The following is a 19,558-nucleotide window of genomic DNA, read 5'->3' on the forward strand; positions in this document are numbered from 1 at the left end:
TAACAGATAAGACAGAATAACTTGAAGCTCAACATAGAGCCTTCATCAAGCATGCCACAATCAATTATCAAATGAAGAACTCATTCATGCATAGGAAAATATCTCTTTCATAAAACTTGTCATATCTTGAACATTCGGAGTTTCGTAGCGTATTTAGTCATTTTAGGGAAATTATTCGGAAAGCTTATCATATCATAAACATGTCGGAAGTTCATAGTATATTTTATCCTTTCAGAAAATACTCATCATATAGAACATTTCATAACCAAAATATAGATTTCATTGCACACCGTCTGACATAGCCATTTTCAAAATCATTTACACAAAAGTATCGTTTACAAAGGTATTACTCACTTAGGTCCATAGTCAATTCACACAAGAACACACATTATTCATCTATGTCGGAAGTACTGAATTGAATTGAGGGTATGACCTCTTTGAATAACACAAATCACATAAGTTTTTTTTTTCTAATAAACACTCTTTTTCGTATCATAATAAAGGAACAAGCCTCAAATTAAGTCTCATACAAATATTTCATCCTTAATCAATAATGGTGGGTTTATGATAACAATACGTTAGGTTCAGAATAAAAACACATCAGAACAAAATTATGTCCTTCAGTCAAATGGCAGTCCACAAAAGAAACACAATTTCCCTATATCATTAAACTTCCATAAAATTCTACCGAACATTATGTGATCACAAATCATGATACTTGTATTTATTAACATTCCAAGTAGCAATTTCAACATTCTAACTCTTGATCACCAATTCCATTCTCGTTATCAATCATTAAATATTTTAATCATAATAATTTCATGAATTGTCAGCTACCATAATTCTAATGTCTCTTATCATTTCATGTTTCCAGAACTCAACATGTTTGCACTTCCCATTAGCCAAGTCAAAACACTACAATTTCATAAACCTTAGCCTTTTGTTTCCTTATACATATCACGTAGAGAAATATTGAATACAGATTACAATTTACACATAACAAAACAGATTACAAATGGTAGAGTGAGATTTCAGATTTCAAAGTTTAAAATTTAGCTTACAGGTTTCCATAAACAAATTACACTTACTAAGAGAGGTCATTATATGCATAACTTCTCCTTACAGCCAATCGTACTCAATACAATTTCAATTCGTACGCAAACACATTTTATCATACTACCCAAATGCAGTACTTTCTCAAAATCACAGATCTAAACATGATCATGGTGAGGAAAACATAACTCTAGCTTAAAGTTAGAGTATCACACATAGCATTTCCTTTGTTCTTAGAAATATCCCATGCTTAGAGTTTAATCAATTCACCAATTCACGTAAAGAAATACTAAAAAGCCTCATTATATCGTCTCCATTTCTCACAAATGACTAACAACCGACAATATACATTTTATTTAATCTTTACATAAGAATCGTCTTACCAACCAGTGAGGGTTCGTACCCTCACCACGCTTCCTCTGCGCGACTTTATTGATTTAATCCCATCTACAGGTCTTACCATGTTCTGCATAGCAATCAATCACAATATATACAAGAAATGTATAACAGACATGAATAATAACCATTGCGGTTAGCGTCATTACATATACCATTATCGTTGCTATCAATTCCTTTCATATGCACTAAGGATGTCATGCATGATGCCTAAGTCTTTTCTAGACATCCTAAAGCTCAATGGAGTCGTGTGTGAGATAGCAACTCGTGCTCTGATACCACTTGTCACGCCCCAAACCCGCCCCTAGAAGTTTGGGCATGACCACTTCAGAAACGGACACTTAACCTGTTTCATATATATATATATATATATATATATATGGGGCCTAAACGGAAGCACTAAATATCAAAATTTGACAATGGAAACAAACTCCATCGAGCTATTACTATCATGCCAGGATCACAAACTTTTAACAGACAAATAAAATCTAAAACATATACCTGAACATCGGTTATATACATACATATATACAGACCCAGCCCTATCATTGGGCATATACAAAAACATGAAAGCTATATACATCAATCTTAGATAGACATTCAAAAAGCAAGCCAACATCTTATCAGTTTAACAAAATCAATGGCTGTGTATAGTGCCTGGACACACGAAGGTTGACAAAAGAAAGCGGCATCATGGCTAGGACTGACCACCTAATTGGTGACCTACAGAAACAGACATAACAGAGAGTGAGCCGGGCTCAGTGAATAGTAATACATAAATAAAATGATGCTTAACTTGAAACATAACGCATAACAATGCATATAAAGATGTAAAGTTCGCATAGTTAGTCTGATTCTGTGCTAAGTACATAACTGCCTTAGGTTCAATCTTGCAACATAAACATGGTGGCTATAAGCCCTTGAAACATGGTGGCACAAGGCCCTTGAAGCATGTGGCATTAAAGCCCTTGAAACATGTGGCATGAAAGCCCTTGAAACATATAGCATGAAAGCCCTTGAACATAGTTTGGCATTAAGCCCTTGAAACATGCATGTATGAACCCAAGAGGTGTCTCACACGGATTCTAGAGGTGACTCACATTGTAGCACTTAGTTCCGTGTAGCACTTTGTTTCATTTCATAACAACTTATATAGATGGCCATAAGCCTCATAACTTTCATGGAATGGCTTTCAGCCTCATAATTTTCACATATGTATGGACTCAAGAGGTGGCTCATACAGATTCTAGAGGTAACTCGCACTGCAGCACTTAGTTCCGTATAGCACTTTGCTCCATACCAGAAATTAATAGGTTTTCCAGACCAAACAGTACATATCATGTCATATCATAAACGGAATCAAATCATACATATTTTTTTTATACTTAAATCATAAGCAGATATCAAAAGTCATATTCGTAACATACTTGAATTGGTAACATACATGAACTTGTACCATGCGTAAACTTATAACATACTTGAACTTGTACCATACTTAAACTTAGAACATACGTAAACTTGTAACATACCTATACTTGTAACATGCTTAAATCTGTAACATACTTAAACTTGTAACGTACATAAACTTGTAACTTAATTACTTAAACCATGGTATTATTACCCCCGGGTAAGGGCCGTGTGTTACAGATGTCATGAATACTTTACATTTATGGTCAACTGTTCATTAAGTCAAAACGTAACATATCAGAACATAGAGCATGCTTAGCAACGACAGAACAGTTTACATTCTAACGTGGGTTACATAATGATGTTAAACCTTTGTTTTCATATCGTAGATTCTAAACGACCTCGAGTCCATACGTAACACAACAAAATAATCTTGGACTCATACAAGTATCATTATTCATGGATGAACATAAGCTCCATTTATTCTTAAGAAGTACATAATACACTGATAAATAACAGAGGTTTAATACTTGTTATTGACAGAACAAAAGGGTTCCAAAGTCATACCGATGTACGCAAATCTTTCCATATTCATAGAAACTCATATTGATTTCCACTTGTCATAAACGTTGATAACACTTACAAAGAACAGAGTGTTAGTGACAATAATTATCAACGATAAATAAGATGTACATTCCTGTACTACTACTTACAGTGTTCAGGTGCTTGATCCGCCCCTGTAGCTGCCCCTACACAACTCACGTAATTCAAACATAATTCATCATAGTACAACACCATTCAATTCACTATGAGTCAACACAACATAATCCAACAAAGTCAATATCACTTAGTTCATCAACACCATTTGTAATTTAACATAATTCAAAATAAATCCTTGAATTCCATTTCAACATTCCAAAACCAAGTTCATATCATCCATATCATTAATAGATTATTTCCCTAATTTTCCCTTCACATTACAGCATGAATTACAATGTTCATAACATAGTTCATTCGCAAATTTTAAACATAATTTTCAAACATTTCCAAATTCCAATTAAACTTGAACACATATAATTCAATACCTCAATTCATTACTCTACTTTCAATTTGGGTCAATTCATTGGTTATCATCACTAATCAACCTAGGGTTTCAAGAAAATATTGAAATTTCAAGAAAAATTCAAAACTTTTTAACCCATTACTTTTTATTCCAATTTTCCCAATAATTATACATCTAGGATTCACCATCCATCATTTTAACCCACCAATTTAACTTCCAACATCTCCAATTCTAAACCCCCAATTCTCATAATAAACACTACACTAGATGTTCAAAAAAAAATATGGGTTTTACATTTATATACTCCAAAGTATCACAAATCTATCTATCAATGAAAGCATGAAGGAGAACTAGGACCCTACCTCAAGAAACAAGCAAAGGGATGAAGTTTTAATGAGAATCCTTCGCAAATCCAAGTTCCAATCGGTTAAAAATGTTGATCCTTTCTTGTTCTCCATCCTTGATGCAAGAATCATGGTGGATTGTTGATCAAAGTAGAGGAAATCAAGGTTTTGGGGGCTAGGGTTTCAGACCTAGAAGGAGAGGAAGGAGGAAGGAGATGAAAAATGCCAAGAATGATCCAGAAATGTGATTTAAACTTGCTGAATTCGCGTCCCCCGCTCGAGCGTCGCTTCCCACGCTCGAGCGTACCTGCTTTCAGCACAGATTCCAAAACTTTGAACAAACGTAACTCTCTCATCCGGACTCCGTTTTAGGTCATTCTTGTGGTCAAATTGAAGCCCCGGAGATAAGCTTTCCAATGGTTCTAACCTCACATCCAAATTAAAAGTGTGGAAAAAGAAAAGGGGCAAATGAATGACGGCTGATCGTAGATTAACTATCCGAATTATATTCGTTGGTCCAATCTTACTTTACCATCATACCACCACCTCAAACAATACCCCAAAATAAGGTAAGAACATTCCAAATACACTATTAAGAATGTCAAAAATGAGCCCACGCTCGAGCGAAGGGAAAAAAAATTTCAAGCCGATACAATAAAGGTCACCATAACTCAGCAGATAATTCTTTAATTCCGATAGATATAGTTGAATTAAAACACATTAGCCCCTAATTAAATAAGGATGAATTTTGGGGTCATTACATTTAGGATTAATTCCTAAAGTGACAAAAAATTTTGAGAAATGTGAAATTTGCAGTAAAACAAAAATTACCAAGTGGCCTTATAAAAGTATTGAAAAAAATACCGAATTGCTAGAATTATTTCATACTGATTTGTGTGAGTTTGAAGGAATTTTAACTCGAGGTGGTAACCGATATTTTATCACTTTTATTGATGATTTTTCAAAATACACAAACGTATATTTATTAAAAAATAAAAGTGATGCTTTTGAGAAATTTAAAGAATTCCTTCTTGAAGTGGAAAATCAATTCGGTAAAAAGATTAAAAGAATTAGAAGTGATAGAGACCGAGAGTATGAATCTCTTGGATTCAACTCTTTTGTTCAATCCTTGGGAATTATTCATGAGACTACTCCACCATATTCACCTTCATCTAATGGCGTAGCTAAAAGAAAAAATAGAACGTTAATTGACTTGACGAATGCTATGCTTATTGATTCAGGTGCTCCCTCAAATCTTTGGGGCGAGGCTATTTTGACAGCTTGCCATGTGATAAATAGAGTGTCACACAAAAAGATTAAAATTGTAACTTATGAGTTGTGGCCGGGGCATAAACCAAATCTAGGTTATTTGAGGGTTTGGGGTTGTTTAGCTTTTGTGAGGCTTGCAAATCCTAAACGACCTAAATTGGGTGAACGAGCTACCACCTGTGCTTTTCTTGGGTATGCGTTGCATAGTACAGCTTATAGTTTTTTTGATATGGAAAATAATATTATTTTTGAATCAGGTGATGCTATTTTTCCTGAAAATAAATTTCCTTTCAAATCTAGAAATAGTGGGGGTCAAATAATTTCTGAAAATATTTTATCCATGCCTAACTCTTCTACTTCTTCTTAAGTTTTGGTGTAACCATTTTTTATTTTGGTGTAACCATTTTTTCTTAGCTAATGGTCATTATTTTGGTGTAACTATTTTCTTGTTTAATGGTCATTACTTTTTGGTGTAACTGTTAGGTCCTAATGGCCTATAAATAATCCCTCTCATCTACTCTTTTCTACACCAACACACCAACTATTTTCTATACAAGAGAGATCACTAGCAAAGAAGGGTGTTTTTCTTGGTGGAGCTTTGGGTTCACCAGCTTGTGCAGAGTTGGCCTGAACCATACGACAAGTGGTCGGGCAGTTGTATCCTGGAGGGGACAAGTCATAGTTTTGTGACTACTGCATCGATATTTGGATTCTTCCTACCGCAGTGGGCTTGATCTCCTTAAAGAAAACAAGATATCCGTGCCTCAGCCTGATCTATTTGTATCTCATTTTCTTTGCATCATTTATCAAGAAAATATAATTTTTTCTGGTATTTTCACCAACAGGAATCTAAGAAGAACAGGAAAATAAAATGAAACGGTGGTGCTACATCTATTAATTAGTGTACTAACTAATGTACCAACATATGTTATGGTATTATTGTTGATCGCACTCATTATACAAATTATAAATGCCAAAGATCTCTTAAATTATACCATATCATCAATTGGTACATTAATTAATATCTTAATTGGTGCATATAGCATTATTCAAAATGAAAGGGTTAAGATGGATGACAAAATAATAATAATAAACTAACAATTAGCCTCCAACTTTATTCTAATTTTAACTTTATATTTATTTGTCTAACCTAGCTACTAGGACATGAATTTAATTTTTAAATGGGCCAAAACTAACCAAAAAAAAAATTCAAATAGGACCGACTTGTTGAGACGGCCAGCCCAAGAAGGCCCATGGTCTTACGTCCTCTTCTTCAGAAATCACCCAACTCATTTTAAGAAAAATGTTATCTATCATGAAATTTTACTCAAAAATCATCTGAATGTGAGGTATATAGTATAAATTTAAAGTTATTTGAATATATATCACATTTAAAGACAAAAGTTTTGCAAAACCAAAAAAAATAAATCCAAACAAAATATCACATCCAACCCCATAATCATTTCACTTTTTCTCTCACAAACATCACATCCAACTACAAAAAAACCCAACTATCTTCCCAAACACTAAAAATTTTTTATCCAATAATATCCTACAACTAAAAAAACCTACATAAAAACCCACTTCCCAAACACCTACATAATAAGGTTATAATTTTCATGCATAGTGATACTAAAACACGACTAGTGATTCTCTATTTACAAATCTCTTTGTTTCTCTATTTTAATACACTTTCAACTATTAAATCATATAAAAAAAAATTTGAGACATTTACATTTCGAAATATGATCCAATATTTTTTTTATCTTAAGAAAATTTTGCACGTATATATATACAGTAATACTAAATACACATAAGCATAAAAAATGCATATTTAACATTTACCTCATTGAGCAAAAATCCAACAGATTGTCCTTCTCCTTTGTTTTCTTCTCTTTCAACAGTCACCACCTTGTTGGCAGCATTTGCTTCCGCCACGACGGCAATGGTCTCCTCCTTTGGTGGCTCTGGTGGTGGTGTTTCACCAACCTCGCTTTTCATAGACTTAGGAACGCTGGCACAGGCTCCCATCTCTTGATATAATCTTTTTATCCTCTCTCTTTTTCTCTTTAATTTCCCCCTCTTTCTCTCTCAATGCAATGAGAAGAAAGATTGGGATTGACAAATTGAAAATGAGAGACTTGGTGGTGTAAATTATGGGTTATGTATTTATATATCTTGAGGGTTGAGGTTGCTAGTTGTTCCGACATTCTCTCCATGACACACAAAAATTTAAGGAAAAAAAAATAGATAGTTGGCAACACATACATACATACACACTATTTTATTGTGCTTACAAAATTATACTTAAAAAAGATTTGAAATCAAAAATAATTGAAAGGTTGACATTCACAGGCTGTAATCTTCATCAATTAACACTACAGCAGCTACTACTTTTTTTCTTTTTTTTTACAGGAAAATCCTCCCATTCTCCCGCAGGTCCAGGGCAGCGCCCCTTGCAGAGATCACCAAGGTGTCCTGTTGTCCGTTCCGAGATAGGAGACTATAACCTGAGAACTTGCCCCGACCTCCTAAGACAATCACCGCTTAAGTTAGGACTCGAGCAGCGGGGGAGCATTGGGCCCACACCAATTCCTGTGGTAGCAACAACTTGAGGCTAACCACCTAACCAACTGCCCTACTGTAGACACTCCATTTTTGACCGACCTTAAGAATCAGACGTCACCGATTGAGGGCTTGGTGATGTTGCATATCGTGCTCATTCAGAAGTTTCAGAGTCTCGGCTGTGAGCCTTGCCTCCGGACTTCCGGACTCTTTTTGTGCTTTGCCTCGATTTGCGAACCAGGCTTTGTTTTCTCTGTTTTCTCTTCCCAAAAGGAGGGAGAGGTCTCGTAGATCATCTCTCAGTGGCCGTAGGCTACGTTTCATGATCATAGGCCATTTTGCCCGTTTGGAATCCAATTTTCAGTTTTTCGGAGCCATTGGTCGTGTGCCTCAGTTCGGGACCGCTTAACCACCTCTGTTTGCCCCGGTTTTCGGCATACATCTTATTTTCTCCCTTTTAAGGAACACTGTGGCTTGAGAAACCAACTTCGTGGTCGAACACCACTCCCGGTGCTTAACAGCCAGTTTTCGGGGCCTCGGGCTGCGCGTTTCGGCCCCCGAACCTTCATTCTGCATCGGTTTGGGTTCATTTTTGGCAGGGACCTCTGTTTCATTGGTAAGAAGGCCGTAGAAGGGTGGGAGGCCAATAATTGTTCTGTCAACCAACTTTATCTCTTCATCGCCCTCCGTTGCCTGATTTTTCTCACTTCAATGCCAATGTTGATCATCCTTGGGCCATTTTCTTGCACCCTAAACCCCATATTTGTGATGTACACATCTGGGAGGCCACTAATATTTGGTGGCTGGCCAGTAATTGTTGTTGAACCTTTTGAACCCCTTTAAAAAGTGGGTTGTTCTCCTTCCTAGTTCACTATCTCCAGCTTTTGACCACATAATTGTGTTGTGCACACATGGGAGGCCACCAATTTGGTATGGCCGGCCACTAATTCTCATTGAACCTTTTGACCCTTGGCCGGGCGGCCATGGGAGGTAGCCGGCCGGCCACCTGCAACCTAGATAGCTGGCCGGTCATGATCCTTGCACCCTGTTCCTTACAGCTGTATATTCTGTTTTCCCCCAGATTGTGTATCCGGGGGGGTGCATTTTTGGGGGGAAACTTGTTTGTTTTCCCTCCATTTTTTCCCCCCTTTTTCCCCCTTCTCTTGCCTATATAACCAGCCTCCCATCTCTGGTTTAGGGGTTAGAAAAATTACCTAAGAGCTTTGCATACATACACCTTCCTCTCCCTCTCTTCCAAGCTCCAAACCTCTCAAACCCTACACCATTTCTTCACCAACCCATAGCCCCACCCTTCCATCCTTCATTCTAGCAGCTTGAGGTTGTTCTCCAAAGCTAAAGAGCCACCAAACTCAAGCCAAGAGTTGCCAAAAGATTGGTCTACAAGGGTAAGCTCCATTTCCCCCATTTTGGTCCATATTTTGCATACTTTCCTAGCCATACTTGCTTGCTGTTTTGGGCTCTGACCCTAACTGGAACTAGACTTATTTTGAGCTATTTTTCATGTTTGTTTAAGGGCCTCTCACTGTTTGAGTCCTCCTTGTTGCACTTACTTCATTACCCCCTCTTGTATGCCATCTTCTTGTGTAGTATTTTTGGCCTATTTATAAACTGTTTTGAGCTCTGTCATAAACTGTAAAGTTGCTTATTTTGAGCCCTTCTTCAACATTGTTGAAAGGCTCATCACTGTTTGAGGCTTTTATCTTCCACTTGCCTTTATATCTCTCTTTTGGCTCCATTTTTGCATTGTTTGTTAGCCTCTTGTGCTTCTGTTTTTGGACTCTGGTCCGTACTGAAAACAGACTTATTTTGACCCCATATTCATGTTTTATTAAGGGTCTTTCATGGTTTGAGGCATCCTTTTTATACCATGTGTTATAGCTCTTTTTTTTTGCCTTACTTTGCGTAGTATTTTAGGCTTGCATGCATACTGTTTTGGGTCTGGCCATCAACTGTAAAGTGAAATATTTTGGGCCCTTATTCAACATTTTTGAAGGGCCCCTTTGTGTTTGAGGCCAGAAACCACCACTTGTTTCTTTGTCCCTCTTTTGGCCCATTTCTTGCATGAGAGCTTAGCCATACCTGTGTTGGTTTTTGTGGTTTGTTGTAAACTGTAAAATATCATATTTTAGGCCCCTCTTCAACATTGTTGAAGGGCCGTCATCTGTTTGAGGCCTGCATCTGTGACTTGCTTCTTTATCTCATATTTAGGGCTATTTTTGCATGTTGGTTTTGCCCTATTTGTGTTTATTGTTTGGCCTTGCTTAAAACTGTAAACATGCTTGTTTTGGGACTGCCTTGAATCTTTCTTCACATGTCATGATCAAATAATGCATGCTTGATGTAGCTACAAGTCATTTCATGCGCTTAATCTTGCATTTCGGGACCATTTCATGCATCGGGTGCTATATCGCCATGATTGGGGACTGTTTTGGGTCATATTTTAGCACTGAAATTTGCATGCTTGTATGCCATATTCCATGCCTTGCCATGTCTTATTAGAGTGGCATTTTGTGCCTTAGGGTCGGTCCTCGATTTGCGTGCATGCGTGCACGCATCTCGAGTGTCTTATTTTCATCTAATGGCCTCTTATGTGAGTGTGGCTGAGGTCCACTTGTGTTGGTGTAAGTCCATTGTGCATTGTGTATGCCATTTCATTTCATAGCATTGCGTATGCTAGGTTGTATGTTAGCGCATTGTGTATGCCATGTTATCTCGTGCATCGTGTATTCCATTTCATACAATTGTGCATGTTAGGTTGTATATTAGTTGCATCCATGCATGTCATGCATATTGCATTGTGCTTGGGATAGGAGTTAGCCTGAGCATGGGAAACGAGGTACGTTTCGTACTCCGAGTGACGGAACGTGTCTCAATTCCCTGTCGCCGACACTCTGGATTATCCATGATGGAGTCTAGGCCCTATTGTGTTTATGTGTACATTCATTCCATATTGAGTCATGCAAATCGACTCTTCGGCCATCATGCATCGATATGCGTGATTGGTGGCACGAGGATCGAGGCATGCATACATTTGTGAAAATACATTGCTATGCCCCTTTCCTGCTCTCTGTTGCAGCAAATCAAGAATTAGCAACCTTTCGGAGCTTGGCGCGCTTTCCAAGAATAATTGCAAAACAGAGGCTAATTGGGGCATCCCAATGAATTTCCGCGCAAGGCAGCCCAGACATGCATCATCCATCATCTGAAGAAGAGTCAAGGCAGTCCCTGGTTTGCATGCCAGTTTATTATTTTTCTTAGTTAATTTGTAAATTAATTAGGAATTTGTTTATATTCGGACTGTATTATTTGGACTGTACTATTTATTCGGACCCTCTGCGCGAGGGCACAACTGTAATAAGTGTGCGTGTGTGTGTTGTATGTCTTCCAACCCCACGTCTTTCTCCCTTTTATTTATCCGCTTATGATGGTTAGATTAGGGCATATTTCAATTAGCATACAGTATGATAGCATGTTTGCATTCATTCATCTATTTTGCATGCACCGGGCTCGGCGCATCATACTAACTGCATTGTATTTTCAATTCCAAGTTGAATACATGTTAGCTGTAGCATTTCATATGCCATATTTAGAATAGTCGAGCCTGCTATAGTTGCATTTTTGCATGTGTTGCATTAGGCATTTCTGTATAATTAGGATCATGCATGGATTTCTAATTAGTTTCTGTTTTGGCTTGGAGTACTCGGTAAGTTTTATGCTTTAGCATCCTTGCATGCGTGTGAGTGACTGCCATGAATAGCATGCTTACCATGAGGCTATGTGCTTATATGATATAACTGTCTGAATGCCTGTGGGTGAAGGTTGGGTTATTCGAATTGGAACAGATCATCAAATGTGAGTTTTTAAGCCCACTAGATAGTGGCAAAACCATCTTTTCTAAGCCCACCCGAGGGTGGCAAAATCTACATTTTAAGCCTACTTGCGAGTAGCAAACCATCTTTCAAAAAACAAAAAGGAAATGTTTTGTTCCAATTCAGGCGATCCAGTCTATACTTGTATGCTGTGCGCATCACATAGTAATCTAGGCTAATAACCGGAATAAGAACACACAATGTTTTCAAAACTTGATATCATGGTTAGTAGAGGCCGATCTTTGATCGGGCGAGCAGGGGTGCTCACGAAGTGACCTTCCCCAATCGTACCCAAGTTCCCGAGCCGAGGCAACTTTGGTGATGACGGACACGTGGCCTTAGGAAAACGAGTCAGGGTTTCCTAAATTTCCCCAAAATAAAATATTTAGGTGGCAACTCTGTATCTGGCAAAGCAGTCCATGTTTGGCACTTCTTTTCTAAAAATCTGTTTTCTCAAAACGATTTGCCGGATTTAGACTCTTTGGTTCAGATTGAGAACCGTGACAATTTGAGAATCCTGAGCTGTAGTGAGCCCAATATCGAACGGAACGGGAGCTCGTTCCTCCCGGGGCGTTCGGCGACGTCTACAGTTTCTGGCGACTCTGCTGGGGACTTAGAGAACTTGACTCGAACTCATGATATCTTGTTTTGATTACACTTGTGTGTTTCTTTGCATTGCATTTGCATTGGTGCGCCTAGGACACAGTGTTTGCCATCTGCTATTCCTGAACGGTTTGCCAGAGGCTTGTCTTGTCAAGGCATGACCATAAGGCTGACCGATTATGGGCTCTGCCAGTATGGGAACACATACCCCAGTTTTACCGGAGCACCCTTTTGACCATTCAACCTAGTGCATATTCGGATCCATAGTGACCATTCCAAACTAGGACAGATTGCTTACCCGTTTATAGGTTGTTTGAAACCGCTGCATGCGTAGTGAAACCCTAGCTCCTGACAAAATAGGACAGGGAAACCCTACCCCTCCAAAGGGGTGTTTTGGCTCTCATTTATCTGTTATGTGCTTTTAGAGTACGTCTCTACAAGAATGCATGTATCAGTCTACAAGTTTGGGCATCAGGCCTGCGGGCACCAGTTTGCGAGTTTGGGCATTAGGCCTGCGGGCACCAGTTCGGTATTTTGGGATTCAGTTCACCTGAGGGTATCAGTTTACGGGCAAAATTTTGGACAGAATTTTGTAGGAGGCACAGTCATTCAGCTCTGCTCATATGGTGGGTTATCGTGAAATCGGGCTGAGATGCTGTCTGTTTTCCCTTTTGCTAAGTAGTCTTGGAACCATAGCATCAGAAGGGTCTGATATCCCCCGGGTACTCTGGACATGTGTTGTTATGTGATCGGGGGATGAACCACCTGCGGACGGCACTCAGTTTACTCCAGATGTGACGTATGGCACGCACTGTTTTGAGCATTTGCGAATGCTGGTTTTTGTACATTCTGACTTGGGTATTGGGTCAGTCTTGTTGTGTTGTTTTGAGTTTGTCTCTTTGTTTTGAGTCAGTCCTTTCATACTGAGTTAGTCGGGTCTGTGTTATTGTATCAAGTCAGTCCTGTTTTGTTAGAGTCAGGTGATTTCGGGGGTGTTACCTTGGATATCACTTGCTTGTTTTGCGTTTGTCCTTTTGCTTTCCTTTGAGTCTGTTTCTGCCGAGGAGCCAGTTGTGCCAACAGATTTGAATGAACAGCAGTGGTTTTTCATGCTTTTATGTTTGCTTCTGCCGTGTGCCAGTTGTACCAGAAATTCCAAATGAGATGGCAGTATTTGACTAGAAGCTGTGTCTTTTCTGTGCCTTGAAATCATTGCATCGACCTAAGTTTTCCAAAACTTTTTGAACACTGCAGTGAAAACGAAGGGGAAGGAATTCCTCGGGTTTTGCAAAATTTGATCGATTGAGAGAAAGAGAGGCGTGCTAAGCCCCTTAATGAATGAAATCATGCTTGTTAGCGTGAGTACTGAGAAGGACCCTGGCTTGATCCAGACTGGTTTCACAATATCTTCAGCGCGAGCGATTTGTCGCTTTCTTAAAAATTTTCAAAAACAAAATGTTTTGCGCAGTCCTGCGAAGACTTGTCTGGAATCGCTCTTGAGATTGTACAGTTTTGGATCGCTCTCAGCCTCGAGACTTGAGCCCTTCGCTTCCAAACCTTGAACTTGAATTCAGAAGGTTCAACGGTCAACTACGATGTGAGACCTGTATGGCCGGATTTGAAGCAGCCCTCGAACAAGAGGCCAAGAAAGTCAGATCAAAAAGATCAGAAGATCAGAAGAAGCTTGCAAAGCTAGAACAGAAGTACCCCTCGAACTAGGGGCGAAAATGTCCGATGTGCTCGAAGAGCAAAAGATGGATCCTTCTGCAAATCGATACAACAGCCACTTTCTTGGATACGGATGGCTTCGAGATCCTAAAACCATTTGGCATGGACTTGTTACACTTTTACCCTTGAGAGGCTCGCTGGGCCGAAAACCCGGAAGGGCAGCCCAGGCAAAAGTTAGAGCAAGAAAAGAAGAAAGAGAACAAAAAAAGAGAAAAGAACAAAAGAACAGAAAAGAAAGATGCAAAGAAAAGAACAAAAAAAGAAAATCAAAAAAGAAATGAAATGAAAAGAAAAGAACACAAAAATTGAAAAGAAGAAAAACAAAGCTCGTAAGGTCGAAAACCCGCAACGGGCGCCTTGGCAAAAGTTAGAGCCTAAAAAGGAGAGGTTAATACCCGAGTGTACCTTAACCCCGAACTACGTAAGGCTTGATTCCCATCTTTGGGATACGTAGGCAACTTCATTCTGAAGTCCAGCCGTAAAACAATTCGATTGTGTCCATGCGATGGTTCTGGTCATCTTTGCCTTCTCTGTATCTGAGGATTTGGTTGTGTTCGTCACTCTGAGGACTGCCTACAATGCGCTGCGGTGCCATCCAAACAAGGGGCAACTTTCCGTTGCCATTCAATGCGCCGCGGTGCCGTTCAAACAAGGGGCAACTTTCCGTTGCCATGCAGTTCCCCTCAAGCAAGGGGCAATTTTCCTTCGAATCTGAAGTTGTGCATCTCAAGAGCGGGTTCCGTGCTCATTGAGCAGTGGCCGTTTGCAAAAATAGTTTTTGAGAATTTTTAATGAAGTTGACTAATTTTCTCTAAAAAATTATTCCATTTTTCCAAAACTGGACCATTTCTTGGACCCCAAAAAGGGAAAATTTTCAGTGCTCACAGCCTAACTTGCATGATTTCAAATCAGAAAATCGAACAAACGCGTTAATCTAACTCTCATTTTGATCAAAATTATTTTAGAAAGCCAAAACAAAAAAATGGTCAAATTGATGAACTAGGGGCACAGTTGAGTTAGGCTTCCTGTCTTTTCCTCGTTGTCAATGCATTTGCCAGAAAGGGCACTCTACTTGCCAGAAAGGGCATCGTATTCGCCAGAAGAGGGCACAACTGAAGTTAGCAGAAAATGGCTGAAAGCTCTCAACATCCTCCAAGCAGCGAGGTATCAAGCCAAGTGCAAAGCACGAACTGGAATGATCTGATCACGTCCAAACTACCCGGTGGAGTATCATCAACCAATGTCAATTACAGATCTGCTGCATATCCAGCCGCATCACAACCCCTCTGTGGGAGAAACTCACTGTTGTGAACAAGGAGAAGAATCTATCGGAATGCTAGGGGCAAGAGCCCGCAACTTTCTGTTTGTCCATCAACCACCCAGGGGAGGGATAAAAAAATGAGAGATTGAAGAATAGAGAGATGTGCGCTGAGAGAAAAAGTGAGAAAAGGGCTTTTTCAGAAAAACAGAGCCTGAGGGCCGAGTGATGTGAGAATCACAAATGAGAAAGGGTGGAAAACAATACCCGGAGAAACTAGCTCCTCGTGCACCGAGAGGTCTCTCGCCTTTGTAACACAGCTGAGTGTTGTGTTTGTGCGTTTTGTTTGTCTCGTTTCTTGTTTTAAGTCGTTTGAGTGTCAACAAATGTGTTTAGGTCATTTTACCTTGTTTCTCCTTTGTTGAGTTGTGTTTAGGTCGTTCTACCTTTGTTTTCCATTGTTGAGTCGTTTTGGCTGTGGTCAGTTGTAGGCTCAATACCCGGTTGAGAACCCATTTCTCATTTCAATTTCAAAAATTGTTTTGTGCTCAGAGTGCCGTGTCGTTCTCCACATTTGTGCAAATCAGGATTGGTTCTTTCATAAAGCCGCGGGATTCCACCCAGGTCATGTGAAAACAGTAAAACCAGGACCCATCTGAAGCTATGAAAGTTCCAGGCTACGAATCAAAAGAAAAGAGGGAAAATGTCGGGCATCCAAGATTGTTTCAACTTCTGCAAGTTTCGTCATTGTATCATGTATGTCCAGAATGAGCAGTGTCTTGTATGAGCTGTGCGCCGAATAAACAAAATATTGTGTTATGGGCTGTCTGTTCAGAATGAGCTGTGTGCCGAATAAACCAAATACTGTGTTATGGGCTGTGAGTTCAGAATGAGTTGTGTTCAGAACGGACCGTGTGTTCAGAATCAGCGGTGTCCTGCGTGAGCCGTATGTTCCAAAATAAGTAAAATATTGTGTTATGAGCTACGTGTTCAGAATAAGCAGTATGCCGATACGAGCTGTGTGTTCAAAGTGAACAGAATACTGTGTTGACTGTTTCACTGTTTCAAGCCAGAATGGCGATCAGAAGTGCTCTCCCTGAGTACCGTTCCCCGTCAGAGTAAAGCGGTTCAGCGCCACTCACTCCATGAGGTGCTTTCTAGAGTGCCGCTTTGTCTATTCATTGCATTCCCTAAACATCATGCTCTACGTTACTTGTAACATGTATTGTATCATCGCACTTGCTGCGTTTATTTGCATCTTGTGTTATCTTATATCCTTTTGCGCCGTGCAGCGTTTAGGATCGTTGTCCCCCGGGACTCAACTTAGGTTGCGTGGAACACGCTCCCGAGTTGTTGACCTCCTCTCACGATTTCAGCGTGGTTTGAGTGTCCCGTTCCTTACACGATTTCAGCGTGTTTGGAATTTATCTCAGGTTGCATTGTGCACGCACCTGGGCGATTGTTGTTTGGGCCTCCTCTCACGATTTCAGCGTGGTTTGAGTGCCCCGTTCCTTACGCGATTTCAGCGTGTTTGGAATTTCTCAGGTTGCGTTGTGTGCGCACCTGGGCGGTTGTTGTTTGGGCCTCCTCTCACGATTTCAGCGTGGTTTGAGTGTCCCGTTCCTTACGCGATTTCAGCGTGTTTGGAATTTATCTCAGGTTACATTGTGCACGTACCTGGGCGGTTGTTGTTTGGGCCTCCTCTCATGATTTCAGCGTGTTTGGAATTTCTCAGGTTGCGTTGTGCACGCACCTGGGCGGTTGTTGTTTGGGCCTCCTCTCACGATTTCAGCGTGGTTTGAGTGTCCTTTTCCTCACACGACTTCAGCGTGTTTGGAATTTCTCAAGTTGCGTTGTGCGCGCACCTAGGCGGTTGTTGTTTGGGCCTCCTCTTACGATTTCAGCGTGGTTTGAGTGTCCCGTTCCTTACGCGATTTCAGCGTGTTTGGAATTTATCTAAGGTTGCGTTGTGTGCGCACCTGGGCCGTTGTTGTTTGGACCTCCTCTCACGATTTCAGCGTGGTTTGAGTGTCTCATTCCTTACACGATTTCAGCGTGTTTGGAATTTATCTCAGGTTGCGTTGTGCGCGCACCTGGGCGGTTGTTGTTTGGACCTCCTCTCACGATTTCAGCTTGGATTGAGTGTCTCGTTCCTTACGCGATTTCAGCGTGTTTGGAATTTATCTCAGGTTGCGTTGTGCGCGCACCTGGGCGGTTGTTGTTTGGACCTCCTCTCACGATTTCAACGTGGTTTGAGTGTCCCGTTCCTTACACGATTTCAGCGTGTTTGGAATTTATCTCAGGTTGCGTTGTATGCGCACCTGGGCAGTTGTTGTTTGGACCTCCTCTCACGATTTCAGCGTGGTTTGAGTGTCCTGTTCCTTACACGATTTTAGCGTATTTGGAATTTATCTCAGGTTGCGTTGTGCGCGCACCTGGGCGGTTGTTGTTTGGACCTCCTCTCACGATTTCAGCGTGGTTTGAGTGTCTCGTTCCTTACGCGATTTCAGCGTGTTTGGAATTTATCTCAGGTTGCGTTGTGCGCGCACCTGGGCGGTTGTTGTTTGGACCTCCTCTTACGATTTCAGCGTGGTTTGAGTGTCTCGTTCCTTACGCGATTTCAGCGCGTTTGGATTTTATCTCAGGTTGCGTTGTGCGCGCACCTGGGCAGTTGTTGTTTTCGGACCTCCTCTCGCGATTTCAGCGTGGTTTGAGTGTCTCGTTCCTACGCGATTTCAGCGCGTTTGGATTTTATCTCAGGTTGCGTTGTGCGCGCACCTGGGCAGTTGTTGTTTTCGGACCTCCTCTCACGATTTCAGCGTGGTTTGAGTGTCCCGTTCCTTACGCGATTTTAGCGTGTTTGGAATTTATCTCAGGTTGCGTTGTGCGCGCACCTGGGCGGTTGTTGTTTGGACCTCCTCTCACGATTTCGGCATGGTTTGGGTGTCTCGTTCCTTATGCGACTTCAGCGCGTTTGGATTTTATCTCAGGTTGCGTTGTGCGCGCACCTGGGCGGTTGTTGTTTTCGGACCTCTTCTCACGATTTTAGCGTGGTTTGAGTGTCTCGTTCCTTACACGATTTCAGCACGTTTGGATTTTATCTCAGGTTGCGTTGTGCGCGCACCTGGGCGGTTGTTGTTTTCGGACCTCTTCTCACGATTTCAGCGTGGTTTGAGTGTCTCGTTCCTTACGCGACTTCAGCGTGTTTGAAATTTATCCCAGGTTGCATTGTAGACGAGCTAGGCGGGTTATTTTTGGACTTCCTCTCACGATTTCAGCGTGATTGGAGCCTTCCCTTCCTCACACGATTTCAGCGTGTTTGGAATTTATCTTAGGTTGCATGGAGCGCGCTCCTGATTGTTTTTCTTTGTTCTTCCTCCACTTGCGAGTCCAGCGTGGTTGTCGTGTGTTCACCCTTTGCATCTATTGCATCACATCTATTACATCGTATCTATTTTACTGTCTGGTCTAGGGGACCTTAAATCCTCCGGTCTAAGGAGACCTTAAATCCTGCATCTTTATTCGCACTGTCTTGTGCACTCCCCGGTCTAGGAGACCTTAAATCCTCTAAAGGTGCAATTCCTTTGGTGTTTGTCGTGCCCAAACGACTTCTGGTGGTCTGGTATAGCCACCTGCCTGTGTTTGCGGTGAGTTCCTAGGAGACCAACTGAGACGGTGGAAACTAAAGTTCGAATGGCTTATGCCTAGAACGCAAAGGTTCGGGATTTTCGAGACTAAAGTCTGGTTTAAATACCCAGGGGTGTATCCTCGGCTTGAAATCTGTATGTCAGCCCCATAGATTGAGATAGCATCTGTATGCACCTCAATTCTGGATACTGATCCAACCTAGTCTGTCACCCTGTTGGAGAATAGAGAAAGCTGCGACCATAGTCAGGGAGAAAAGTAATACCTGTGGTTCAACCAAGAAGAAGCGAGAGATCCCCAGCACCATGAGGCACGATATTGTATGTACGGTTCATTT

At 40.7% G+C, this 19,558-nt stretch overlaps 1 protein-coding gene across 1 annotated transcript in view; it reads left to right on the forward strand.

The window, feature by feature from the left end:
* Positions 1-19,558, forward strand: part of LOC114295489 (WAT1-related protein At1g25270-like) — a 43,291-nt gene that overhangs the window by 5,954 nt on the left and 17,779 nt on the right. Inside the window, exons 2-3 of the mRNA XM_082897371.1 lie at positions 8,380-8,399; positions 11,223-11,230. Of these exons, the coding sequence (XP_082753497.1) occupies positions 8,380-8,399; positions 11,223-11,230 (28 nt within the window). The remainder of the gene's footprint in view (positions 1-8,379; positions 8,400-11,222; positions 11,231-19,558) is intronic.

This window comes from Camellia sinensis, chromosome 12, assembly GCF_055761805.1.
Source record: "Camellia sinensis isolate YWXY chromosome 12, ASM5576180v1, whole genome shotgun sequence".
Classification (NCBI taxonomy): domain Eukaryota; kingdom Viridiplantae; phylum Streptophyta; class Magnoliopsida; order Ericales; family Theaceae; genus Camellia; species Camellia sinensis.